Source organism: Orussus abietinus, unplaced genomic scaffold (genome assembly GCF_000612105.2).
Source record: "Orussus abietinus isolate OABI.00-Male unplaced genomic scaffold, Oabi_2.0 scaffold16, whole genome shotgun sequence".
In the NCBI taxonomy this organism is placed as follows: domain Eukaryota; kingdom Metazoa; phylum Arthropoda; class Insecta; order Hymenoptera; family Orussidae; genus Orussus; species Orussus abietinus.
In genome coordinates, this window is record NW_019394714.1 from 55,146 (window position 1) to 82,994 (window position 27,849).

Here is a 27,849-nt window from a genome sequence, read left to right on the forward strand (position 1 = left end):
CGTAAAAGTTTCATGAACGATTGTCCTTTCGGATGCCACTTTCACATCCCCTTAAAATGTTAATATCTAAAGTGATCTATATCATGTTAAGATGATCTGATTAAGGCTTTCATATCACCTTAAGGTGACACGAGAGTCACATCTGAGAGATCAATCGTTATCGACTTTTGTACTAACTGGGTGTTACGAGTCATTTGAATATATATCAGATTTTATTGAAAAATCGAAAAGAAACGTATGAAAAATTTAAATAATTGAAATTTTGTGAGTGCTGGGATCTTTCTTAGGGTCTCCGCATTCATGTCATACAGTTGCAAACTACTCGGTACACCCAGTTCGGAGAGAAATGTAATTGTGACCTCTCGGATGGCACTTTCATATCACCTTAATCGTAATTCTAAATATCAGTGGACTGAGGCACTAACAAGAAATGCATGCAAATACTTTTCTGCAGGATTAATCGATGTAGATGAAAGGGGAGCCCTCAGAATTCGGAGGCCTTGTACAATTTCCGGAGTCTAACTGAAAGTGTCGAGGCGTACGAGCATTGCCGTGATAGGTTTATAATTGTTGTTACTTTTGAATGCAAATCAAAATGAAAGTCTTGTTATCCTAGGTTTAACAATTAACGCTGACTTATGAACGTCGTTAAGTGCAATAAGACTCGATGGGTTACCACAATAATTAATTATCTCACGTCATCCAGTCATGAAACATAAATGTAATATAATGCGAATAGTCCTTAAGGTGTGTAAATGACAACGGAAGGAGAAGCATGGGTTCCGATGGTTACTTTGTAATTCTCTCGGTGTACGGCACAAGTGCAGACATATATTTATAAATAGCCACGATTCATTTAAATTGCTTAGACTTTTTATAAGAAACAGGGCGAAGGACCCTGTACACTCTGTTCGCTCTCTTTTGTAATAACCTTCTACGGAGTCGAGTGACACTTTTTCAGACTCTTCGACAATTGTTCTCGCAATCATGAAAAAGATGGTTCGAGTAAAAACACTAAGGGAAAAAAAAACAATGAATTTGTCCAATAACTTGCATTACATTTGATTTTTAATAACGTGAAGTCTTAATCCTTTTATAATTACTGACATAATTTGTGCATAATGGATTTGGAGGTTACGAGCTCACTGCGGAACCTTTGCTTCGCATCCGGACGACCTACCTAGGCGGTGTGCGTAATAACTGAATCAATAATAACATTTAATAACGGTAGTTGAAGTAACGATAATAATATAATAATAATAATGTTAAGGACCAAAGATACACTACATTTTTCCAAGCAATACGTGAGACTTGAGGCACACTAAGCAATCACGAGGGAAGGTTTTTATACGTAAAAATTGATGCTCGTCGTTCCGTCAGACGAGACGTCGGATGACGACCGATCTGAACTTTAAGGTTATATGAAATTCATTCTATATATGTATATCCATATCAAAACGTCAAAGTATTTATATAACTTTTCTCCAAACTGGGTGCACCGAATAATTTGAAACTCTAATACGTGATTACGGAGGTCCTAACGAAGGTCTTGAAACTCGCAAAATTTCATATTTCGAAAAAAAAAGACATTTTTTCTGATTCTTGTCCGGGATAAATGCCAATGTTTTTCTTCGAAGAATGAGATTTCCCGAGTTTGAAGACCTTTATCGGGACCTACGTAATTACGTGTTAATGTTTCAAATTATTCGGTGGACCCAGTTTGGAGAAAAGCTTTATTTTGACTTTTTGATATTTATACATATATGTATATGGCACTTTCGTTACACCGTCAATACGAAATACGTAATTCGGATCCGAGTTAACGATCTCGCCGAGTTTTTCCTGCATTTTGCGAATATTGGGCATCCGATGTTAAATCTATGAACGTCGTACCGCGGAATTGTCATGTCAAAAGGTCCTGTCGGATTTTGGTGTATTTAGATATGCTGTATACATAACATCAGAATTACAGTGGTTGACGGAAAACAGATTGGCATGTACATTTTCGGTCTTTCATCGCGACGAAAAGTTGACGTGAATTCCGACTAAAGCGTCTTAAGGTGATATCAAAGTGTCCGAAAAATTAAAATATTTATAACACTTTTCTCCAAACCGGGAGCACCGAATCATCTGAAACTTCACCACGTGATTACGGAGGCCCCAAGGAAGGACGCGATGCTCGTGAGATTTCATTTTTCGAGGGAAAAAAAAAAATTGTATTTATCTCGGACAAGGACCAAAAAAATTTTCTTTCGGATAATGAAATTTCACAAGCATCGCGCTCTTACTTAGGGCCTCCATAATCACGTGTTAACGCTTCTAATGACTAGGTACATCCTGTTTGGAGAAATGTTTTATGAATATCTTGACCTTCCGGTATATAGGGAACGACCCTTTCACATCACCTTAATGATCTCTGGTCATTTGGGGCAAGATATTGGATATACGTCATCTCTCGTCGGCCTCCGGTTGTTCCGGTCTTGAATCTCGGCTGTTCCAACGTGTCGCTATTGGCACAGCTCCTTGTTCCTGCCAAGATTAATCGAGTAGTCCGTAAAATGCGCGAGCGTCGATACAGTTTTAACTAAAATTACAGGAAAAAAAGAAAAAAAAAATTAGAAATAGGGAGGGCCCGCCGTTACAGCTGGAATGCTTCGTATAATCAGAAGTCCTCAATTCGAGTCAGAGTGAAGGTGATATTGATATCATTTGATTTTTACTTTCTAAAATCACGATTCCCCCTTTTTTTTCTTTTTTTTTTTAACAATCCGAGAATTGATAATTAAGGTGTTTTAGAATATCGTGACTTAAACGAAATCAGTGATTTCTTTTTTTTTTTTCTTCTCAAAGGAATTACGGTTTCTCTCAACCCTGACTCGAGTCAACTGAATCGGAAGTGAAATCGCGTCCCGGAAAATGGTGTCTGCCCTAAACTCATTGTACAATTATCGAGCGCACGAATGCAGTAACGATTGACACATGTGTGCACACAAGAATAAATCATCGATAGTACCATGAATTAGTATAAGGAGACGTAACGCCAGTGGTCGGTTCCACAGACAGTGATCCCAGAATATCAGATTTTCGCTGATCTCAGCGACGCGAGCGCCATTTGCGGGAAACGAGGAAACTACGATCTACGTCACCGAAACATTTCCTACCGACGTGAATGACATAAAATGCTTTTAATTTCGCAAATGGCGTTGTATCTCCTTATACTACTTCGTGGATAGTACGTTATACAGATAGGACGGTTTAGCTTTAATACATTTCCAGTCCGCGTTCCGCTGAATTCGACCGTTAATAAAAAAGAAAAATTAAACCGCGAGAACCCGGGCCGGAGAATTTCCTTCTTTTCCTTCTTATTTTCTTATTACGAAGATGGAATAAATAATCCTCGGTCAACGAATAAGCCATGACGAAGCGAGCCTAACGAGACAAACATCAGGCCTAAAGCCTTCTGTACCTTGTTTTACTTTTGTATGTACAGTACCATTAATTGAATAAGATTTCAGTGATTTACCGTATATATATATATGTATATGTATGTAAATTACACGCGAGTCATACACATACTCACACACACACATATATATGTATACACATATATTTCAGATTTAAATATACCGCAATTATATATAGATAAAAGTATATATTATATATAAATATATAGTTATAACTTGACAGCTAGGCTCGCAGGTGAATTAATCTAAAACATTTGATTATGTATACCTTTTAATAAATCCTGAGAATTCTTAAATACTCCGAGGTACAAAATAACCACAACGGAACCTGCGATGAGGTTAAGTTTAATTTTTGTTCAGGAGTTTTTTTATCTATTTTGACTGTTCTTTGTCTTGGTAGTCGAGGTTCTGTTAACTCATGGACCCACTTTGTTACGACAAAGGAAAAAGGGTTTACTTCTCGATCAGTAGTCCGGTGTTTTATAAGCTATTATATTATGATAAACATATCTTCTCCGTAACATTATGCTCTCTTATCGTACAGGGTAATCTTACATTAAATTGATCGTTCCGACTTCACTCGTGGTACTGGTACGACTATTATCGCGCAAGTTCCATCGAGTATGCCAGTTTGTTCAATGCTCGTTTTAAATCTTCTCAAATGTGTTCGCTAGAGCAAAGACTGTTCCAGCATTATCTTCTCAAAGCCCATCGGTGGAGGATGGGCGAAGTTATCGAGTATCAGATCTAGTATGGCACCATCGTCGACTGGAAAAACGACGAAAACAATAAGCTGATATTAATTCTTTTGTTACATAGGAGTACTTACCGTACAGTGCTGGATACGTAGTCCCCTTTATCCCAAGTATCGGTACGTCTAACGACTTGCCATTCAGGTAAAAATTTAACTCCACGTGATCATACGATACACCCTGGAATATATAATTCAGTTCAGATATCTTAACTATAAGCAGATTATAAATGTAGCCTCTTATTCGATCTTACAACGATGTCTCCTTCTTGGACAATGCTCTGTATCTTGTGTAACTCTTGCCCATCGTGACGAACTACTCCATCCGAGTTGAGAGTCCAACTCTCCGCATCGTTACCTCCAGTCGATTGACTGAGGTCTGTAGATCGGGTTGCCAAACCTACCGCCCAAACTCCGCCCTGCTGGACCTTTACTTCGAAGTAACTTTTACTCTGTGCCAATGGTGCAGTAGTTAACGTGCCACCCCGGCCACATACTCTCGAGCCATTCTTCACTATAACTACTTCATGGCCTGGAAAATTGTATCAAGTTTTAATACGGTCCTGCTTTTAAAGTTAGTATCGATCATGAAATAGTATAAAGAACTTCTACTTTATGCGTCTTTTCAGAAAACTCTAACCCTATGTTTCTCTGCGAAGTGAGCTGATAGTAATGGTAGCGATCCTTGTGGGAAACATGTTTCGATTATGCAAAATGGCATTGCTTAGAATATGAGTCAGATGTGGTAATATGTGTGATATACATGTAAATGCAAACATAGTTTACTGACATCACTTGCCTAGTGGTTTTTATTTATTAATATTCGTAAGATGTTAAGTAACGAGTGTCTCAGTGATTAATCAGTGTTTTGCGATTATAATGTAAGTATTCTTCAAATTTTATAACCACAGGTCCGTGATAATCCAACAGCAGTAAACAATGTAAACATTGATAAAGTCACGTAGGTTAATCTGTTTATTGGAGAGAGTAAATTACCCATGTGAGTTGTGTCCAAAGCAATCGGGTTTGGCTCTCTTCTGGCAACCTGTGCCGCAGAGAAACCAAAACCATCGAAGCAGTTCCTTAGGCAGCAAAACATCATCTCGGTCGCTCCAAATGTAGATTCAGTATGTTGTCATTTCCGTCGAGTGAGAAAGTCTGCCTTTTTGCGCAAGGAACTCCTCGCGCTGGTATCTTCTTCCTTCAGGAATGATTACGCGACATCTTCGATTTCTTCGGGGAAATGTCACGCGTGGGATGTGTCCCCTCGGAAAGCTCGGGTTTGGCTTGGTATAAAGAGAAGATGGCTTCCCTGGATATATAATATTTAAATCAATATCTGCTTACGTATCGACGAATCGAAGGAGCTACATTTGCGTTCGTTCGAACCCGCTAAATCAAGTTCAAATCATCCTGGCAAAGATGCCGAGTGAACAACGTGGTAAATAATTTGTATCAGAGCATATCAAAGTATAGCGGAATGTCCATCTTCTATGTTTTGCAACTAGGGACGAGCCACTGACTATGTCTCCATCGTATTCCTAAATCCGGGATTTATCAGATCTGGATCCAGTAAATCGCGTTAATATATACGTATATACGCTGATTAGATCCTGAACGTCTCGATCGACACAGAGAGAAAATGAGGTTAATTATTGATATTTTGAGTGTGCGAGATAAACAATTGTCCCACAAGAGTGCAGCACGTGAAAACGAGTGTATAATTCGGGAGGAGACTCTCAACTCATCTTCAATGCACTGCCTTATTTTCAATGGACGTAACTTTCAGTACTGTAGAATATGATCTGAATTTACGTGGACCAGTTTTGCATTTGATTCAATAGTGAATTATGTGACAATGATTTACAAGCGCCTAGGAATTTTGTAAGAGATCCATTCTGATAAATGTAGGCGACTGCATTTTCATACATACTAAATGTTACCTTAATTCTTCTACAAATATAAATAGAAAGCAGGTAAAGAGGAATTGGAACACATTTGTGGATTAAATAGTACAAGGAATTAACTTGAAATAATTATTTTAATTGATGTTTATACCATTTTCAGTGCCTAGATAATCTGTATACAAAATGGCAAATACAGGAGTTTTACCGTTTGTCCGTGGGGTGGATTTCAGCAGTAATGACTTTAGCGTATGTAATAAATAATCGTCTTCTTGCTTCAATCTCTAACTGTATAACGATAAATTGTTTTCGCATTTAAGTATAAATTAACGATTGCATATAATAGAAGGTTTTTATTTTCTTAGCTTGGCAAATTTCCTGAATCCGTGCGTTTGATGACTGGGATACAATGGCTTAAATTGGATAAGACAAACTTGACAGAGATTCCAGAGGAGATGGGAAAACTATTAAAATTGGTTGAGTAACAAAACATTTCAATTTGCCATACTCATATTTTAGTAATATTTTGTTTAATTCTGGAAATAATATGAAATTCTTTTACAGGAACATCTGTCTCTAGTCAAGAATAAATTAGAGCGTCTTTACGGAGAAATAACTGACCTTGGATGTCTTAGAACTCTGAATATACGTCACAATAATGTTAAAGCAAGTGGAGTGCCATCGGATCTCTTTTACTTAGAGGAATTGACTACTTTAGATATGAGTCACAATAACCTAATGGAAGTGCCGGAAGGGCTGGAGAAAGCTCGATCATTACTAAATCTTAATTTGAGTCACAATCAGTGAGTCGCACTTCATGTAGAAGATCCATTAGTTTTCTGTATTTTCCTTTGATGCTTCTAAAGCTTCCCTGTTTCCTTTTCCAGCATCGAAACAGTTCCAAATACTTTGTTCATTCACTTGACGGACTTACTTTTTTTGGATCTCAGTAACAATCAATTAGAAACGCTACCACCCCAGACGCGGAGATTAGGAAATTTACAAACGTTAAATTTGAACCATAATCCATTAGGCCATTTCCAGCTAAGGTATCATCTTTTTTTAATAAGTACTATGCAAGTACTATGCATGTTGTGTATCTTCCTAATTTTTCATTCGTGTTGCTTTTGCATCATTTAGGCAATTGCCGTCATTGATGAATCTTACTACACTGAACATGCGCAACACACAACGTACTTTGAGCAATATTCCATCCAGTTTAGAGAGCTTAACTAATTTACAAGAGCTCGATCTATCGCAAAATGCGCTTCCACGAGTTCCAGATGCAATTTATTCGCTAGTCAATTTGCGACGTCTAAATATCAGTGATAACCAAATTACCGAACTTTCAGCTGCGATTGGTATGTAATTTCACAGAACACTGCTTTAATTTCTTCCGACAATGGTAGTAGCAGTTGAATTATTATTACAGAATCCTTAGAATTGTTTAATCCTATATTATATTCTATTTGTGCAGACTTATGGCAAAAACTGGAAACACTTAACGTGTGTCGAAATAAATTGACGGCTTTACCATCTTCCCTGTGTAAGATATTAACGTTGAGACGATTGTACCTCAATGACAATGAACTAGATTTCGAGGGAATTCCTTCTGGCATAGGAAAATTGTCATCTCTTCAAGTATTTTCTGCTGCTAAAAATCGCTTAGAAATGATCCCAGAAGGATTGTGCAGGTAAACTTTGTAATAGTTTTTTTTTTTTGTTATTTATGACTTATAGAATTGAACACTCATCTTATATATATCTACATTTCCATTGTTTTAGTAGATGCGGATCGTTAAAACAGTTAATCTTGACATCGAATCGATTGGTGACGGTCCCGGATGCCATTCATTTATTAACAGACTTGGAACAGCTGGATTTAAGAGATAATCCAAACTTAGTCATGCCTCCAAAGCCAACGGAGGTGCAAAGGGGATCAGGAGTCGAATTTTATAATATAGACTTCTCTTTGCAACATCAACTACGGCTTGCTGGTGCAAATGTACCAGCGCCGATTCAGACTGCTAGTGTGTATTCATTTTGTTAATTGTTCAGATAAAAATGTTTAAGGTGACGTGCAAGTGGCAATTGAAGGATCAATTGTTCATGAATCTTGGGTGTCAGAACCTTTTTAAAGGCCTACGCATTCAAGTGGCACAATTTTGAACAGTTCATTACATCTAGTTCGAAAAAGAATTTTATGAACAAGACCCTTCAGATGCCACTTTGATATCACCTTAAGCAACTTAATATGTACATACACTTTTAATTTATCGTGAAATAGATAGCAGTAAAGATCCAATTGCTCGTAAAATGAGACTGAGACGACGACGAGATCAAGAAGAAGCGGATCAAGATCAAGCTAAAATTCTTAAGGTACTTTCATGGAGTCGTATTCACTCCGAAACAAAATGAATAACCTCTTGCATGAAGTATTTCAGAATCTCTCACTCCAAAGTATTGTATTACTAAAGCAGTATATCAACCTTTCCAGGGCATGAAAGACATCGCCAAAGAGAAAAATAAAGATAAAGCATCCGTGGATGTTAAAGTCGAGTCGTTAAAGTGAGTACGATATTTAATCTAATGCTTTTATGATGTGAAACCTGTACAACTTAAAATTTAACAGGCCGAAAAGATGGGACGAAACTCTTGAAAAACCTCCTCTCGATTACTCCGAGTTTTTCGACGAGGAAGCTGGACAAGTACCAGGCCTCTCGATTTGGGAGATAGAAAACTTTTTGCCAAATCGAATCGAAGAAGTCGCCCATGGGAAGTTTTATGAAGGAGATTGCTACATAGTTCTGAAGACTGGAGTGGACGACGGTGGCTCTCTCATTTGGGCAATTTATTTTTGGATTGGAGAAAAAGCTACGGTCAGTACAGTACATCATTTAAGCTTCGATATGCACCTACTCGAGTGCATTCCTGTGAGTACCATGTATCGTACTTTGGTTATTGTTAACAAATAGCTAGATAAACGAGCTTGTGCTGCGATACACTCGGTTAACTTACGCAATTACCTCGGAGCCCAATGTCGGACAATAAGGGAAGAACAAGGAGATGAATCGGACGAATTTCTTATGCTCTTCGATTCAAACATTACGTACATCGAAGGTGGACGTACTTCTTCTGGATTTTACACCGTAGAAGACACAGTGAGTTTGTGAAATAGTTGTGTATATGTGATCGTTACACTTAAAAATGCAGTTTATTATTTATCGAAATGACATTTGTGGTCTCTGGATGAAATCTTACTATCTCCTCTTTATAGTACAATTTAGACTTATAATTGTCTTTCATATTAATAATACTTCACAATAATAATAATAATAATAATAATAACAATAAATACTTTTTCTTTACAGCCCGCTGTTACAAGATTGTATCGAGTTCACACAGCAGGTGCTTCGATTCATTTGGAACCTGTGTCGATATGTCTCGAGTCCTTGGATCCTTGTTACGTATTCGTTCTGGACACTGGTGGTAACATATACATATGGCATGGAAAGACAGCAAGAAACACCTTAAAGTCTAAAGCTAGATTAATGGCGGAGAAGATTAACAAGAACGAGAGAAAAAACAAAGCAAGTATCTTGACCGAGCTGATGGGTTTGGAGTCGGAGGATTTCTGGAAATACTTGGGACTGTCCGAACGGCCTGAGTCGACTTCCATTGTCGAACACGTTGACGTTAATTTTACACCAATTACGCCGCGACTGTATCAAGTAAAACTTGGCATGGGATATCTGGAATTACCGCAGGTGGAAGTACCCCATGGGAAATTAGTTAACACTTTGTTGAACAGTCGGAACGTATACATTCTAGATTGCTATTTAGACGTGTATGTTTGGTGAGTAATGAGTCGCAGTATCGATGAAAGGATTGAAGTTATGTAATCACTCCGATTAATTCAATTTCACTGTTTGTTAAATGATAACATGCAATTAGGTTTGGGAAGAAGTCGACAAGGCTGGTACGTGCTGCAGCGGTTAAACTTTCTCAAGAACTGTTCAGTATGATTAAAAGACCTGTCTACGCAATGGTGACCAGACTTCAAGAAGGAGCGGAATCCCAGGTATTTATCGATTCAATAAAAATATGTTTTGGATAGTTCTCATTGAGGTTGAAAAACAAGAAACTCCTAATCAATGAAAATTTCCACAGATCTTCAAATCAAAGTTTACTGGCTGGGATGAAGTCATTGCTGTTGATTTTACTAGAACAGCTGAATCTGTTGCGAAGACAGGTGTTGATCTAGCAAAGTGGGCGAAACAACAGGAAACTAAGGTTAGACTAAAAAATCGGATTGCCTGTTATTTCTTATAATGAGTGAATTATAACCTTAATTTTTATTCCATCAGGTTGACCTCACCGCACTGTTTATGCCCCGACAACCTTCGATGTCACCTACCGAAGCCCAACAATTGATGGCTGAATGGAACGATGACTTAGAAGCAATGGAAGCTTTCGTGCTGGAAGGAAGGAAATTCGTTCGGCTGCCAGAAGAAGAATTGGGGCACTTTTATAGCGGAGACTGCTACGTGTTCTTGTGTCGATACTGGGTGGTACTGATATTATTACATATAGTGTTCATAATTATGAAACTGGTCTGTCTTTTTTTTTTGGTCAGAGAACTATCACGTCAATTTAAATGTCCGTGGTACAAAATAAGACAAATTCATTTTGTTCATATATATATTATTTACACCAATTTTATAATTACGGGCTCGAATTGAATGTGTATTGAGTTCTTTTTTTAAAATGGTCTGTAAAGTGTCATCTTGTCTTTAGCCTCTGGACGTAGTAGAAAATGAAGATGGCGATGAACAGTATGAAGATGACTTTCAGTGTATGGTGTATTTCTGGCAAGGCAGAGACGCAGGGAACATGGGCTGGCTTACGTTTACCTTCAGGTATCTAAACTGTAATCTGTAATACATCTCAGAAGTTGCGTTGATTCTAAACATCTAACCTCACCAGTCTGCAGAAAAAGTTCAAAGCTCTGTTCGGTGAGAAGCTGGAAGTGGTGAGGACTCATCAACAGCAGGAAAATCTGAAATTCATGGCACACTTTAAGAGAAAGTTCATCATACATCAAGGCAAGCGTAAGCAGATTAAATCTGCCAGTAACAACCAAGTAGAATTTTATCATTTACGAAGCAACGGGAGTGCTTTGTGTACCAGACTAATTCAAATCCGGCCCGACGCCAGTTTGTTAAGTTCTGCGTTTTGGTAAGATTCATTCACAATGGTATTAATTTAAAACTGAATGTGGGACCTTATTTAATTAATATTGCAGCTATATTTTAAATGTTCCCTTCAACAACGACGATGAGACGGGGATTATTTACGTATGGATCGGAGCGAAAGCTGACATCGAGGAAGTCAAATTGGCAGAAGAAATAGCAGAAGAAATGTTTAACAATGTAAGATGCAAATTGCTGTGCTACGCACTGGCAAAGAAAAGGGAATAACTGTTTTTTATTACAGCCTTGGATTAGTTTACAAATATTAAACGAAGGTGAGGAACCTGACAATTTCTTCTGGGTCGGACTTGGTGGGAAAAAACCTTACGATTGCGATGCAGAGTTCATGAACTATACTAGATTGTTCAGGTGTTCCAATGAAAAAGGATACTTTACCATTAGTGAAAAGTGTACTGATTTTTGTCAGGTAGGTTTTTCACGGTATAACGGAATGATGCAAAATATCTAAACGATTAATATCCCTTTAGGATGATCTAGCTGACGAAGATATAATGATACTCGACAATGGAGAACAGGTATTTTTGTGGTTAGGTACACGCTGTTCAGAAGTGGAAATTAAACTAGCCTACAAATCTGCTCAGGTATTGTATTATTTATCTGTTTATGAATGTTTATATTTTAACTTCTTTCATTTTTATGCAAGCAAACAGATTCCGTTACCTTAATGAGAATTTCAAACATTAGGTGTACATACAGCATTTACGAGTGAAGCAACCTGAAAAGCCTCGTAAGTTATTTTTAACAGCCAGAGGGAAAGAGTCCCGTCGGTTTACCAAATGTTTCCATGGTTGGGGACTACATAAACAATCACCAGAATGAATTTTGGCCCCAAACTGAGGATTCATTTCTCATGACGCTGCAAGTAACTTGTTATTTACAACTTGAAACTGTTTAATACATGTATACATGGAAATGATTGGCTCTGACATACGTTTCAAGATTCTCGCATCAAAGCGTGATGAAAGTTATTGCGGAACTTTGCGTCTTTGCCACTTAACTTTTAACCACGTATCCATGTATATATCTATCACGAACCTTTCACTTGTACGTTTTTATACGGCTTCTACTAAATTATCACAAATTTATAATAACTGTATATAAATCTTATAGTTTAAAATACGATGAACTTTCATCGTAGATACCGTACAACTAATGCCCTGTTAATACTAGTGTCTAATTATTTATATGTATAAATGATTGCCAATTAAAATGTGATCCTTTACAGGTATCTTTAAAATTTGAGTTTTCTTTGAAACATAATTTTATCGTGGATTGTGTAAATATCGGTTACAAAAATGAATGCGAATGGGCGATTCAAATTCCGCGCTGCTCATGCCGCTAGTACGCGGCGCGGCCGGAGAGGGCAATAGGTCCGCGAGGAAACCATCGATGAATGCCAGTGTACCCGAGCTCCGCCGAACTTGGCCGAACCTAGCCGAACCGGCCGAACGCACCGCGCACACGCGGGTAACGTCGCTCGGGTTATATTATCGCCGTCTGCCCTCCAACTGACATTACTCCGTCGCCGCCCGCCGTGTTAGTGTGTTGTGCGAGGACCTCGTGTATTTTATTCTCTTCTTCCTTGACTGCCAATGTAAGTGTACAACTTCCCAATCACTTATCTCGGTGAAATCCTCCTTTTATGAGGTTATGACGGATCGGCCTCGATTTCCGAAGTAGAGTCGCGAGCAGGCCGTTACGTGCCGGTATGGTAGCCTCGTTCTTCATGGAGGACGACCTCGTGGGTGCGTTCGCTCGATTCGTCGTTAATTTTCGTACTATGCTCTCATAATCTGCTACAAGACTCTGTTTTAGCGGCATTAGTGCACTTTAAGGGAGAAAGAATCCGGTTTATCATCAGAGGTACTTAGTAGCTTACCCAGAACGTGCGGAATCACGAGTCACGTTCACTCGACTCGGCGTTCATTTTGTGCATGCCGTGGACGCGAGGGTTTTTGTTACAACGAACCAGTAATGTCCTATTTTTCGATTTAACCTTACACCCGGCTTATTAATATTCTATGACAGGTTAAGCCGGAATAACGCTAGAATTGTTATAATTTGTCCGTTTTAGACGCCGAGACTTCTGTGAAGCGAGGTGTAAGGTTCGCGCAATTTTTCCCCGGCTTTTACTTCTGTACCTTAATTGTGAATAATTATGAATTACACGCTTTCCTTGCAAACGTATCTTTGAGTTTTGGTTTAATATGCATTGGCTACCACGCGTATGTTACATGGTCGGCAAAGTAATCTGCATATGTGGAGACCTAATCTGCTCGAGTGGTTTGTCATATATTTTTACGTTTGATCTTCGGTGAAATCTTTGCCGTTTATTTCATTTCCATTGTGGAATGCCGAGTACGTAACGAGTTTCTGTTTATGACTCATTCGACGGTAAAATCGTTCGCTCTAGGCAGGCAGATTGTTCATTAGGGTGCGAAGAGATTTGCAATTGCTGAAATTCAACGCGTCATATGTCTTTCTATTGTTACTTAATATCTGGAAAAAGCCAAAATCTTATGAAATCTCTTTGAATTACGGATTCCTGTAAGTCGTTCCCGGGTTACGTCGCCAGTGGTTGACCGTTGCATTTTACCGTGGGCCATTTTCTCTTAATGATTTAATATCACCAACTGGTGTAGACTGAAGAGATAATTCGTTTGAATATATTTATGATAAGAATGCAATTGCTGATTTCAAAGTTACGGTCGGTGGGGTGGAGAGGAGGAGATAGATGGTTCAAGGTCACTATCAAAGTACGCGTACGTGCGCGCGCCATCTTGTCGATCTTGAACGACCTCTGCCTCTTCTGCTCTCTATTATTAGGACGCCTATGGTATTGAAATGTATCACAATTCGATATTATTAGGATGCCTATGGAATTGAAATGTATGTTAACAGTTATAATGATAATTTCGATGCCTATGGGACTGGCACCAAGTCGAGAAAAATAATTACTCGTTATTATTCATGTACTTTTTATTTTTTTCCAATGGTTCCTTTTCTGCAGGGAGATACAGCGATTCTGAGAGCTGTCCATACAATTTATTTTTAATAACCTGTTGAGACTGCTATTGTTTAATTTTTAAATTCCCGTTCACTTGAGCTTGAGAATTGCTTTTTTTTTTGTAAAGTATTTGGCGCAATTAAGATGATCCAGGTTGAGATTAAATAGTGAATAAGACTTGTGGCACCAGTTCAAAATTATGACATTGGGATTGAATGTGTATATTTAATTGTTTACATAATTGTTGCGTATACTGAATTCCTTCCGGATAGTGTCGCTTCACGAGGGAGCTTGATATTTCCTCTAGTTTCACCGGGATTCGTTTTGTTTGCAGCTCCATAGCGGACATGAGCAAAATCGGAATCAACGGATTCGGCCGCATCGGGCGTCTGGTGCTCAGGGCGTCCCTGGAACGAGGGGGCCAGGTAAGGCGAGAAGGCCGAAGAGAGCCGCCATTTTGTTTTTCCCGTCCATCCGCATCTCACTTCAAGATGACCCTCCATTTTCACAAAAATTTCCAGTTATGCAGATGTCCACCCTAGAAAATTTACGCGATCTACTCTAAGCTTGTCTAAATTACCTCTTTGTCCTTCTTCTTAATGCACTTTACCGTCATATTTTGCAAAACCGTCCCCCATGTCGGGATTGACGAGCGTAGAGGACCGTGCCCGGAAAAATGGACGCTTGGGGCGTTTTGTGCGGCTTTTTCATTGGGTTTTGCGTACACGAGCTCTTATGCCTGAATCCTAGACCCAGGAGAAAGCACCGGAAGAGCCGCGAACCATGTGATCACTGTCGTTCACGTTTTCCAGGTGGTTGCCGTTAACGATCCGTTCATCGGCCTCGACTACATGGTCTACATGTTCAAGTATGACTCCACGCACGGCAGGTTCAAGGGCGAGGTCAAGGCCGAGGATGGATGCCTGGTGGTGAACGGCAACAAGATAGCCGTATTCAGCGAGCGAGACCCCAAGGCTATTCCATGGGCAAAGGCTGGAGCCGAGTACGTCGTCGAGTCCACCGGAGTCTTCACCACCATCGAGAAGGCCTCGGTAGGTCGCCATTTTTTCGGGAAGAGCATCCGGTTAACGAAGAGTCGCCGTCGGGATTGGAAAATACTCCGGAAGCTGGAGAAGATGATCTTTCCATGTCAAAGGGTCCCACTGGGTCTTGAGACTGTTTTGTTTTCCAATATTTGTCCTTTGTTTCTTTCCGCGGGGTTTAACCCGTTAACCGGGTATGACGACATATTTCGTCATACCAGGAAGACACCTCAAATGGGCATGCATGGAAATACTTTCACCAACGATTGTAACGATGGTTGCTCATTTATGAAACAGAAATGATTGTTCGTTCCGATTTGCAGGCTCATCTGGAGGGTGGAGCCAAGAAGGTGATCATCTCCGCGCCCTCGGCTGATGCGCCCATGTTTGTATGCGGCGTTAATTTGGACGCGTACGATCCCTCTTTTAAAGTCGTGTCCAATGCTTCTTGCACAACCAACTGCTTGGCACCTCTGGCCAAGGTCATCCACGACAATTTCGAGATCGTCGAGGGCTTGATGACCACTGTTCACGCCACCACTGCGACCCAGAAGACTGTTGATGGTCCTTCCGGGAAGGTTCGTCAACTCTACACTCCATTAGGTTTAAAAGGGATGGCAAATAGTGTTACCAAATTGGGGGTTTGTTATCTACCTCTTGGTGGATACAACAACGTGTCTTATAAGTTGTTTCGCATGCAATCTGGGGCAATAAGGTGATATGAAAGTGGCATCCGAGGGGCCAATTGTTTATGAAACTCCATGTTGATACCTGATACCTGATGCCCATGGAATACAATTTTGAAAAAATGTTTATAAATATCTTTAATATTTATCAGACTATGTGGGCGTCAGGACCTTCTTTATAATCTCCATATTCACGTTGTGAAGGTTGGAACGATTCTGTACAGCCAATCCAGGGAGAATTTCATGAATGATTGAACCAAATGCCACTTTCACATCTAATAAGTATCTTCCTTGAACAACGATTTTTTCCCCAGCTGTGGCGTGATGGCCGTGGAGCAGCTCAGAACATCATCCCCGCTGCAACTGGTGCTGCCAAGGCTGTAGGAAAGGTCATTCCATCCTTGAATGGAAAGCTGACTGGAATGGCCTTCCGTGTCCCGGTTGCCAACGTCTCCGTGGTCGACTTGACAGTCCGACTTGGCAAGCCTGCCAATTATGACGCCATCAAGGCCAAGGTTAAGGAAGCTGCTGCACCAGGTGGAGCCCTTGATGGTATACTCGCCTACACGGAGGACGACGTTGTCTCTTCTGACTTCATTGGCGACAACCACTCCAGCATATTCGACGCCAAAGCTGGCATTCCTCTGAACGACACCTTCGTCAAGCTGATCTCTTGGTACGATAACGAGTTCGGCTACTCCAGTCGCGTTATCGACCTTATCAAGTACATGCAGTCCAAGGATCAGTAAACGTCTTCAACTGTGCGTGGCGTTTAACGGCGATCGACCATCATCGCCGTAATCCGGTAGCACCTCTAGACAATATGATCATCGCTGTTGTTATAACTGGTGCGACATTTGCGTAATGTTATGTCGATGTCATGATAGTCCTACGTTCAGCGAAGAGAGGGACACGTGGAGGACCCTGCTACTTGGGTCGCCGAAGAGGTTGCTTGTCTAATGTATGATGTATCGCGAATTGAGATGGGCTCGACATTGCAAAGGCCGGTCTTCTATATGTTATTCATGCTTAACATGGGTAATGGATTGACGCACATCGATGTAAACTACTCTGCCCCGTATCTGTAACCACTTCGCAGAGATGGCGCGCTCTGCTGCTGCGACGGTTGGACGTCGTGACTCCACGTTGCGTTTACGGTCGATGCGGTTTGCTGGCTTAACGACGCGTTATTGCGAAACATGGCTCGGATAAAAATTATTCCTGATTGTGTTCTGGACAACTTTTATTCGGGATAGTTTTCTGTAACATTCGATGTTGATCGGGGAAACGCGATTATCTATGGCAATGTGCAGGTCATGACGTTTAGCGTTGGCGCAATGGCTGAATCGCGGTGTGAAGTGTTCGAGTAATTCTCAACATCTGAACTCGTGTTATTGGAACGCCGTATCGCAGTGATAATTTCTTATCACTTGGAACTACGGTTGATGATGGTTTAACTTCGGTTGTAAAATGTTTCTTGCAGTTGAGAATGAGCACAGAATCGGCAGTACTTGTCCAATTCCTTGATGGGATGTAATCAGTGAGGAGTGATAAATTACGGAGGATATAAGTTATTCATTTAGCGTTTTCATTTGCGTAGATGAAGTAACGTATTGAGTGTAGAATGTCGTCGATACTATTCTGTAATTGGTTCCCTTATGTAACCTTGTATTGTACGATTGGTGAAAATGATAAACTTTAGTCATGTACTTGTATGTCCTAGTTTCCCATCGCTGCTGGTTTATTGTTACTCCATGGAGTTAGAAACGGAAGCTACTTTGTTTATTACTACTTCTACAAATTTGTTATCCCTTGTCGGTAATCCTGGAAATGCCGGAAACTACCTACCCCGCCATCTATCCATTGCAAAGGGAATTCATTGGTTTAAATTTGTAAGCTTTTACCGTTTGAGACATTGTTGCTTCATAGAAGTCAAGTTTTTTACCTTAGGTATGGATGGCGCACCAGATCGGATAATGGTTCGTCATCTTGCCAATAGATGTCTCGTCAATACAGAAATATTACTCGATGTTTGTTTGATATCGATATATCTCTTTGGTCGATGTCACTTTCAGATCATTTCGAGCTTTACTTTATTTTTGCCAAAGATTACTTATTGTTGACTGATCTCTTTAACTGCTGTCATTTTTAAAACGTACTGTGCGGTTCCAAGTGCTCTCGAATGTTTCCGAACAATTTCATACGTTTTCGGGAATGTCGATGTCTTTCGACACGTTTTGGTGTGTTTTCTCCCTAGATTATCTAACTTTGGTCCCGCAATTCGATTTGTACGTTCCAATTATTTACCATTTGAATCTTTAGTACATTCTCAATGTACAGCGATCAGTTAGATATCGGTGTTACCGACCTGGTCGGTATCAAGACTACTTAATGTTCCGCAGGAGGTTAAAACAGCTTAATCCGGGATTAGGATCCATTAATGTTAATATTTACGCGTGCAAAAGTGCGAGTCTCGTTCCCTGGGTCGATAAAGATGTCGCCACAGATCAGGTGCCGGTTTTTCGTTTTCTGCGTCAATAAAACCGGTGTATTATGTACCGGAGGTCTCATAGATTCCGCCTTTATCAAACTTATTACCACATTAATACTTATCTACTAGGATCATCTGACTTACTAGCAAACTTGGCCGAGAGGGAAGCCCCGGTAGGGCGGGAGGTGGAAAGTAGATTTTCGATAAAACGTCAGAAATAATGTGGCTCTCGAGGAAAGTTCCGAAGCTCTCGAGGGGGGACCGGAAGGGCCATTATTCCAGGACGTACTCCCCGAATTTCAGCTTTACGGTCGTACATATTACCGCGCCACCAGAGGCTCGCGACTCGATAGCGCCAATAATAAATTAAACCGGCAATTAATTAATTACTGCCGCGTAAACAAGGGAGGATTGCCAAGGCGGACAGTTACTGCACGTCAATCTTTGAAATTAACGAGCAGAATAGGTTAGGGCCGATAGTCCGAAAGGGATGAATGTTAAGGTAGATTGAACGTATAGCGCGTGAACTTCAGAGACATTCTCGTGTACAACGTGCTAAAACCGAAGTTAACCGAGTTTACAGACGCATTCGGCTTAGTCGAAGCTGGAAACGATTAAGGGATATCTGGGGATTAACTAATTAACCCATACAGGATGATTGATGCTGTAAACGGGAGAAATTAACCCTCCGTACATTTTGTATAGATCCACTTTTTTCTTAAGTGGAACCTAACTATATATGCTCGGTGTATATGACGGACGATTTAATGATCCTGTTCGGATTAGGGTATGTATACTGGTTTAAGAGCTCTCGACACATCTTTTGAAGAAAAGTCGTGTTATTTCACTGTTATGTAACTATGACGGTGACTACGTCTCCACCGTACTCCTAAATCCGAATTTAAGTGTCGGTCGTGATACTGAGGATCGAATCTGCGCATTTATTAATGCGATTTATTTAATCTGGACCCGATAAATCCCGGATTTTGGAGTACGATGGAGACGTAGACGATATATGCTCGGTGTATATGACGGGCGATTTAATGATCCTGTTCGGATTAGGGTATGTATACTGGTTTAAGAGCTCTCGACACGTATTTTGAAGAAAAGTTGCACCGTTTGGAAGGATACGCGATGCGTCTATTCAACCGCACGCGATAAATCTGCGGCGAAACACGCGATCGTTCGATCGTTTCCACCGGCGGATTTGGATCGATCCGAATCGGCGATCCATCGAGGGGGGCGATGCTACTCCCGGGAAACACTTTCGACGAAATTTACGCACGCCACTCGGACCGGTCGCATAATTGCAGCTGCAGCTGCCGTGGACGTGTTGCGTGCGCCCGGCGATGGAAATCCGTGCACCGTAAACGGGATTTCGAGGCCAGCGATCGATTCGCGAACTCGAATTTGAACTTTCACCGGTCGTCCATTTTGTTACTTTTTAAATCGCCCCTATGTAAAGCAGTTTATACAGCGCTAAAGACCTAGATACGCCAATTGATTAACGCCCAATTTCTATGATAACCAACTCGATTAGTTAATCTCGGATTAGTGAAATTCATAGCGCTCCGACGTAAATTCAGCTAACCGAAGATTTAAATCTGGTGTCAGATAAACGCTCGATATCGCGGGATTAACTCTAATCGGGAGTTAAGTAATCCTTTATGAAGGATTTCAGCCTGAATTTAGCCGTGACGTCCGTAGGCCGGCGATTACCGTGAAATATCTCAGTTATGATTTGTTAATCTTCGATTAGTTATAAATTCACGTTGCACCGACGTAAATTCAGCTAACCGGAGATTTAAATCCGGTGTCGGATAACCACTCGACATCGGGAGATTAACTCTATTCGTGAGTTAAGTAATCCTTGATTAAGGACTTTCAGATGCGAGAAGTGAGCACGCTCGTCAAAAATACGTAATAAACGATGTATTAAGTTTGTAGGAAGGTTTCGTAAATCGTGGGTGCCGAATCGTTCGAGATTACCCCACGCGAACATGGTGGCGCTAACGTAGGTCCTGACACCCGTGAAATTTCATACTTTGTAAGAAATTAAAAAGAAATGTTTCTAAACGGATAAAAGAAATCCCTTGGGTTTCAGGACATTCCCTAGGGCCTCCACGTTTGCATGGTGAAATATCAAATTCGATATATAGTTCCTAGGAGCGTTTTAGAAACGATTGACCCCTCGGATGCCACTTTAATGCCACCTCTACTGCGTTTCCATCGTACTCGAAATCCCGTGGGTCTTTGGAGTCGGCATAAATCGAGGTACGAACACACCCGGGGTACTCGCGTATTTACGTCTGGCCCGATCAGGGCTCGGCTGGGTGAGTTCTCGAGTGGCTCTCCATTTAGAGTCAGCCTTGGGCTTGCCCGTTTAGGAGGATCGCTTGAAAAACCGCTTCTCGTTTCTGCCGGCGCGGCGCGTCGCGGCGCTGCGACGCGGGAGCGTCTCTTCCTCTCCGGAAGTCTCTCCTCCAGGTGGGCGATAAAGGTAAAAAAAGTGTCTTATGCGCTGCTATGCTAAAAGTAATACGACGCCTGGGAGTGAAAATTTAGTTTACCTGGAAATCATAGATGGCGCAGGGGGTCCCTCTGCAGTCAATCAGGGTCTCGGAAACCGCGAATCCCGTGGATTCCCGGAGCTTCACTTCGATTCATTTATAATGATTGTACGTAAACGACAGGTGGGGTATGCCATTTAGTACAATACCGAAGATATTACAGAACTTTTCTCCAAACTGGGTGCACCGAATTATCCGACACTTTAACATGTGTTTATGGAGGCTCCAAGGAATAGCCGCGATACTCGTGAAATAACATTTTTCAAACGGAATCTTTTTCTTTATTTATCCTAGACTGGAACCAAAAGCACGTTTCTTTTTTTTCTTCCTTTTTTGTGAAAAAAAAAAAATCAAATTTCGCCATCCCGTTCGGCTCTTTTCCGCTGTCGGTCGGATTCGGAGGTGATTCGTTCCACTTCGCGCGGATATATCCCGACGATATATATGTGTATATACATATATATTTATTATATAATATATATTTCCCCTTAGGGCATCCCGGAGGAAGAGGCGGCGTCGCGTTCCGACAGCTCTTACGCGCAGGTGCGAAAGGTCGGATCGTTTCCGGGACGCGCTCTTCCGGAAGGAAAGCCCCAGGTGTCCCGTTAACGAGAAAATGGAGCTGTCTTCTTCCATCGGGATCTCCCAGGGTATCCGGTCGTCCTGGTATCCTGCGTGGCCGGGGCACGCGATCCTTGAGGCGCTAATTCCTTTATTTTCTCGCCTCTCGAGCTTTCTCTGCCCTTTCTGCAAGAAATGTAAGAGAGGGGGAGTACAGGAAATCTTAAAGGGTAAGGAAGCTCGGATTCTGCTGGTGGATGCTTTTAATTAGACGTCCGTTTTGATATTTGTATAATCCGTCGATGTTATTATCCTGGAATTGTTGTCGGTACTGGAATGCATTCGAGTGATGATTTTAGTAATTAGGGGAATTTAGGGGAATTTCACCTGTGGGTGAAAGTGATGTAGAATGGTTTTGGAATAATTGAACTATATATAACTAATAATTGAACTATCGAGCAAGTCTTCAGGATTAGAATTAAGTGAAATGGGTACCGATTATTTGGTTGAGGCAGGTCCGGGGGAAAATTGATTTACTTCAACACCGGATGTGGATACGGCTTTGCCTAATTATTTTCAAATAATTTTTGGGGGGTGTATTCAATTTGGAAAATGACCTCTGTGGCGATCGAGGGATTTTCTTCGTTCTGTTAGTGCTTCTGTTGTCTATTATTCCGGAGTATCTACATGCCTTTTAGCTAATTGAGAGGTGGAATATATCCTGCGCCGGAGATTCGACAATGGCTTTGTTGACGCTCTCTGCCCATTCCTAATAATACGATCTAGGTAGCTGAGAACTGGTCCTAGGGTGGTCCAAAACTAATCGGTGCTCCTCTATAGCCAAATTTGGTTCTCACACGAACCCCTCGGGGCGTTTTCCCGTTTCCCTGAACCCGAAGGACTTGGGTAACCCAGAACTGTACATAAGCTATTCAGCTTCGTCGAGTCGAAGTAGTCGGTTGTTAACAGCGCGCTGATAGCTTCAACATTTTTTATTTCATGTCAAACCGTAAGTTTTCTCCCCGGCAAATTTTTTATTCCACTTAAGAGGATGTTAACTACAAATGCTAATTTTCATGACACCGTAATATTCGGTATAAACGGGGAAATTATTTTCTTTTATTTCTTGTGTTTTAGTAGTTTAGTAAATTTTCTCCCCGCTCATTTTTATTATGCCATTTAAGACAAATGTTTGTTTTATATTACGAGTTGAAAAAGAAATTGGAACTTTTCGCCTATCTAGTTAGCTACCATCACGGCTGACAGTAATGACGGAGATCTAGGGGAATTATTGCCAATGGATTAATCCGTTTTGACAACTGAGCCAATATGCATTGATTTTCAGACGTATTGTCCGCAATTGCGTCCTATTGTGTAATTATGCAGAACACCTTCCATTTGTTGATCGCTGCACGTTCTTGCCATCCCTAGTGAATTTCATTGTTCATGAGTTTCATGCGTAGAAATTCACCCGATCGGACGTGAGACCTTTGAGGCAATTTTTCAGGAATAACAGTAATCAATGAATGAAAAAAAGTTTTATCAATAAATCCCCGCACGTTGCACTTCTCTTATAAACAAAGTTTACCATCTGGGAGTATTTTACGCGTCAACATTTGTATTCCTCACAAAAAACGATGTATATAAGAAAAGGAAATTTACTCACGAGATTTTTAATAATAATTAATTCTTTAGAGGACCCTAACCATTGTTAAATAATTTTCCCATGAGAAACATTTCTTTACGCTCATATGATTTAGGGTGGAAACGGCGTCGGCATTGAATGAGTAGATTTAATTTTCGCGGCTAAAATTCAATTTGTACAGAAATTAATATCATTACTAGTCCGTCTCTCGAAATTTGGGGAACCCGATTGACCACCACAGCGGCTGGCAGTAATGGCAGAAATCTAGGGGAATTACTGGGAATCGATTAATCCATTTTGACAACTGGACCGGTGGGCACTGACTTCCGGATGTATTGTCCGTGGTCGCGGGATGAAAGCCGCGAACGATAAAGGGGAATCGAGTTCTGCGGCGAAGCGATTTCAAGGGGAATAATCGGCGAGGTCGTTTTTTTCTCAATTTTCCCTAGCATGCTGTTGGGATCCACCAGGACAACAAAATTCCCCGTAAAACGGCTGGGATTCAGGAACCAGGTACACGTATCCACAATTGTGGGCCATTTTGGCGTTGCTTTATAAAAAGTCGTATTCTAGACGAATTGACAATGTTTCTCTTTTTTTTCAAAATGGCCGCCACTCTTCCACTGGTAACTCTGCACCACCCTAATTTAAGATGATGCGAAAGTGGCATCGTTTATGAAACTTTCCCCCAAACTGGGTGTACCGAATAGTTTCACATTTTGCAATGTGAATATGAAGGGTACATAGAATGTACTGACAACCACGAAACTTCATTTCTAGTAATATTGTTTAGAATGTGTATAATGAAATTTGAACGAAATTGAAATTCCACGGGGGTGAGGACTTTTCTTCGGTTTTGGACTGGTCGAAATATTTTGGACACTGCGATGGGGGGTGGGAAAGTTTCTGGCAAAGATCGAGGGACTTGGCGTCAAAAGGGCCGCCTCTAATTTATTCGCCTCCGCACGGGCGGAGAGGCAAACGGCGTTAAGAGAAGCCCCGAGACCTGGGCTAAACTAATGGTAACCTTGTCGGGCCAGGGAATATTGGGTCGCGATTGAGGCTCCTCAGGTTCGGCACGCTCGAGCAGCCTTTCAGCCTTCAATTTGCACCTAAGCGCACCTCCGAGACTCGATCGAAACTCTCCAGACTGCGGCCCGAACTCCCACTAACGCGCAGAAATTAAGCGGAAGCGGCCTGGAAACAGAGAGTGCGCAAACTTTCCCGGGATATCGTCGAATCGGGACAGAGACGATGAAAAAAAAAAAAGGATCTCTAGGAATTGAAAAAGTTTATAAAGAGTCTGCGCGTAACTTAACGGTTTGATTTTCCATTTCTCGCCCGGATTTGTAGGTTACCGCCTTAAAGTCGGGGTGAAAAGGACACTTTTTTAAAAGGGCTTTCCACGGAACCGAGTGAAATTTTGACACGTAACTCGGGAGGATCCAAGGGATGTCTTGACACTGTAAAAAATTTCGACTTCAGGGATTGTGCAGCAATTGTGTTGAAATTTCAGTTCGCCGAAAGATACCTTATTCGAATTTAATGGTTTTAAGGGGGGAGATATATGAATTCAGGTGTATGTAATAAGTGCAAGCGTCTTTCCTGTGGGGCTGCACATGTTCCAGAGGCCCCTAATCACGAAGATGGAGGTTGCAGCTGCAGCTGCTTCCTGTAAGTCCGGCGATAATGCCCGGTGCTGATAGCCGAATTTGCTGGAACATTGTGCCTTCCCTTTTGTCGTGGTATATCTGTCCAGGACGAAATGCCTCTAGAGATTCACCAGCAAGGACCTATCTCAAGTCTAAAATACAAGAGGTCGTTCATGATCTGCCACCTGCAGGAAACTCACTGTATGTGGAGACACGAAAGTTTATCCACTTACCGGATTTGCAAACCGTATTGTTAAGAGTTGAAGCGTTTTTTATTCCGGGTGGAAACCTGGAAGTTTAACTACATCTCGAGCTTGTAAACCGTACCGCGTTACAATTGCACAATTAGAACGCAATAACACCTAAACGCTCTGGGTCTTAACAAATGGGACCCCCCATCTTTGAATTGAAAATAACCAACCCAATAATCTATAATTGGGCAGAAGGCAAATAAATGAAAGTTTCCTTCCCTCCGAGCGAAGCGTCGGATTAATTGCGATAACTGAAATATCAACCCGATATTCCGAGAGGGTGTCCGAAATAATTTACAGCGTCTGGCTTGAGTAGATTGTACAGTTAGTAGGCAGACTAGATTAAATTGGTCGCCCCTGGAGGACCCATCCCACTCCCGGTGGGTCCTAGGGCCCCAAGGTTCCCCCTCCACCTTCTCTTTCGCTCGTGCGCGCGCAGCTTCTTCCGTCTCCCTCCCACTGGTCGCTGAGGAGAGGGGGTCGTGGGCCTTGTGGGTCTCGTGGGCCCCTCCAGGCCCCGTTGGGCCCCTCCAGGCCCCGTTGGGCCCCTCCAGGCTCCGCGAATCTGGGCCCGGGCGGACTCGCGGTGGTCCAGGTACCTCGAGGCGTGTGGTCATCGGAGGCGACCCCCGCCGAGAAGCGGGCCCCGTAACAGGGGCCTCACACGGGGCCCGAAACGAGCCGCCGGGCCCGGCGTGAGTCCCGAGGAGGTCTCAATCGAGGGCCCGCACTGGCCCCGCCGCGTATGTGCCTCTCCGTGTCTGCCGACTTACCCTCGTGATTAATCGACACCGCCTACTTATCGTGTCGGGACTTAGACGGGCCCCATCGGGCCCCATCAGATCCCATCGGACCCCATCGGGGAAGGCCCCTTGGCGGAGGTGCTGGAACACTCGCGGAATCTCTTCAGCGAGAAGATTAAACAAGGAATTGGCGTTAATGATCATTGATTTCTCGCGGTATCCATTAAAACAGGCTAAATATATCTGAGAAAAAAAAAACGAGATATTCAATTAAATTCTGTATATTTTAATTTAATAGAGAAAATACGTATAGTCGACTTGGTATTTATAAAATGGATATTCCATTACGAGGTCCAGTTTCCGTATCTAATGGGAATTGTTCTTTGCCATTTGTGGCTGGATCTCTCTATTGTTTGGGAGTTAACGTCCAAACTAGCCGCGCTATGGAAAAGTTCGTCGAATAAAAGTTGTGGGGGATATTATTTCCAGCAGATCTCGTACGGGATGTTTTTCGATGAGATGCACCGATAATTGCCCTATCAACTTACCCTCCTGTATAATCGGTACCGCCTACTTGTCGTGTCGGGATTTAGACGGGCCCCGAGGGCCTCTCACTAAGGGACGGACCCCGGCAAAGGTGGCGTTGCACCCGCCAGGTCTCCCAGAAAACGAGCAAAACTTCAAGTAGGATGCTCGAATGCAACGAGCAAACCTCCAGCCTGATCAAATCCCATAAATAAGAGGCGGAGGTAAAAGTTTCCCAATAAGAAATGCCACGCAATGTCGATCGAGAAGCTTTATGGAAGGTGAACATCCGAACGCTGAGCGAGGCATTGTGGGGTGCAAGTTCGTGTGGCATTTAGTTTCCACAAATTTTTATGGAGGTCGTCATCTGATCACCTGGACCACCAGACGTCCTATCTTGGTCGCGTGATGATTAACATGTCAACTGTTCGTTTTATAGATGTATGGTATCATCGTGTGGTATTTGGTGTTTAACCAAATTTTTATGGAATTTTGGACCACCAAACGCCCTATCTTGGTCGTGCTCCTATTAACGCGTCAGCTGTTCGAGCTTAGTTCCTTATGATCTGTTCGTTTTATGGATGTATGGTATCATCGTGTGGTATTTGGTGTTTAACCAAATTTTTATGGAATTTTGGACCACCAAACGCCCTATCTTGGTCGTGCTCCTATTAACACGTCAGCTGTTCGAGCTTAGTTCCTTATGATGTGTGGTATCTTAGTGTGGCATTCAGTTTTCCTACATTTTCCTGGAGGAGGTCGCAATGAGAACCACTTCTTCTGGACCACCAGACGTCCTATCTTGGCCACGTGACGATTAACGCGTCAACTGCTCGAGCTTAATTCCCAACGAGCGGTCGTCGCTCGGATCACGATAGTCGGGAAGATCGGCAGGACCGATTAAGGCCTAGTCGCAAGACATTAAGGCAAGAAACGCCGAAGAGGGATCGGCCTCGAGAACTGCTACGAGCCCTAAATCGTTAATCGGCTACCTAAAGTGTGAATCAGTAGGTGACGCCACCTCCGAATCGAGGTCGATACCGAAACACACAACAGAACCCCAGGGCGTGGGCGCCATCAGATCTTGTCTGGCTAGCCAAGGATTCCCGATGATGCTTCAAGATCTACGTGACGGGATTAAAAAGTGCCCTGGCTTTTGCAAAATCCGGATCAGATGGGAAACACAGGCCACTGTTCCATTAGACACCCGCCATGTTCCGTTGCGTGTGTTGCACGTGGCGTGTGTTTCAGTGGTAGCACTAGAAGGTGTGTTCTTTAATGCT

General features: G+C 41.9%; 3 protein-coding genes across 6 annotated transcripts; 2 read left to right on the forward strand and 1 right to left on the reverse strand.

Annotated features, from left to right (window-relative positions):
* Positions 1 to 2,828: 2,828 nt before the first annotated feature.
* Positions 2,829 to 5,729, reverse strand: LOC105696805 (SPRY domain-containing protein 7). Of its 2 annotated transcripts, XM_012419538.2 has the most exons (5): positions 5,605 to 5,729; positions 5,212 to 5,527; positions 4,470 to 4,747; positions 4,294 to 4,396; positions 2,829 to 4,232 (listed from the first exon to the last, which is right to left on the reverse strand). In XM_012419538.2, exons 2-5 carry the CDS (start codon positions 5,315 to 5,317, stop codon positions 4,135 to 4,137), a joined length of 585 nt encoding a protein of 194 aa, XP_012274961.1. In that variant the 5' UTR covers positions 5,318 to 5,527; positions 5,605 to 5,729; the 3' UTR covers positions 2,829 to 4,134. The 2 variants fall into 2 exon arrangements, with proteins under 2 accessions (XP_012274961.1, XP_012274960.1); XM_012419537.2 differs by having other exon boundaries at positions 5,212 to 5,729.
* A 274-nt stretch (positions 5,730 to 6,003) lies between these two features.
* On the forward strand, positions 6,004 to 12,752 carry LOC105696818 (protein flightless-1). Of its 2 annotated transcripts, none has more exons than XM_012419561.1 (22): positions 6,004 to 6,191; positions 6,283 to 6,368; positions 6,485 to 6,595; positions 6,684 to 6,922; positions 7,007 to 7,168; positions 7,260 to 7,480; positions 7,597 to 7,813; positions 7,905 to 8,149; positions 8,407 to 8,498; positions 8,617 to 8,687; positions 8,752 to 8,998; positions 9,095 to 9,280; positions 9,491 to 9,975; positions 10,074 to 10,200; positions 10,290 to 10,412; positions 10,487 to 10,690; positions 10,917 to 11,038; positions 11,106 to 11,357; positions 11,425 to 11,551; positions 11,616 to 11,798; positions 11,860 to 11,973; positions 12,077 to 12,752. In XM_012419561.1, the coding sequence occupies exons 2-22, from the start codon at positions 6,306 to 6,308 to the stop codon at positions 12,209 to 12,211; spliced, it is 3,726 nt and encodes a 1,241-aa protein (XP_012274984.1). In that variant the 5' UTR covers positions 6,004 to 6,191; positions 6,283 to 6,305; the 3' UTR covers positions 12,212 to 12,752. The 2 variants fall into 2 exon arrangements, with proteins under 2 accessions (XP_012274984.1, XP_012274985.1); XM_012419562.2 differs by having other exon boundaries at positions 7,908 to 8,149.
* A 104-nt stretch (positions 12,753 to 12,856) lies between these two features.
* On the forward strand, positions 12,857 to 17,843 carry LOC105696820 (glyceraldehyde-3-phosphate dehydrogenase 2). 2 transcript variants are annotated; one of them, XM_012419563.1, is made up of 5 exons: positions 12,857 to 12,986; positions 14,734 to 14,824; positions 15,212 to 15,451; positions 15,766 to 16,020; positions 16,443 to 17,843. In XM_012419563.1, exons 2-5 carry the CDS (start codon positions 14,747 to 14,749, stop codon positions 16,875 to 16,877), a joined length of 1,008 nt encoding a protein of 335 aa, XP_012274986.1. In that variant the 5' UTR covers positions 12,857 to 12,986; positions 14,734 to 14,746; the 3' UTR covers positions 16,878 to 17,843. The 2 variants fall into 2 exon arrangements, with proteins under 2 accessions (XP_012274986.1, XP_012274987.1); XM_012419564.1 differs by lacking the exon at positions 12,857 to 12,986 and adding an exon at positions 13,130 to 13,255.
* The last annotated feature ends 10,006 nt before the right edge of the window (positions 17,844 to 27,849 follow it).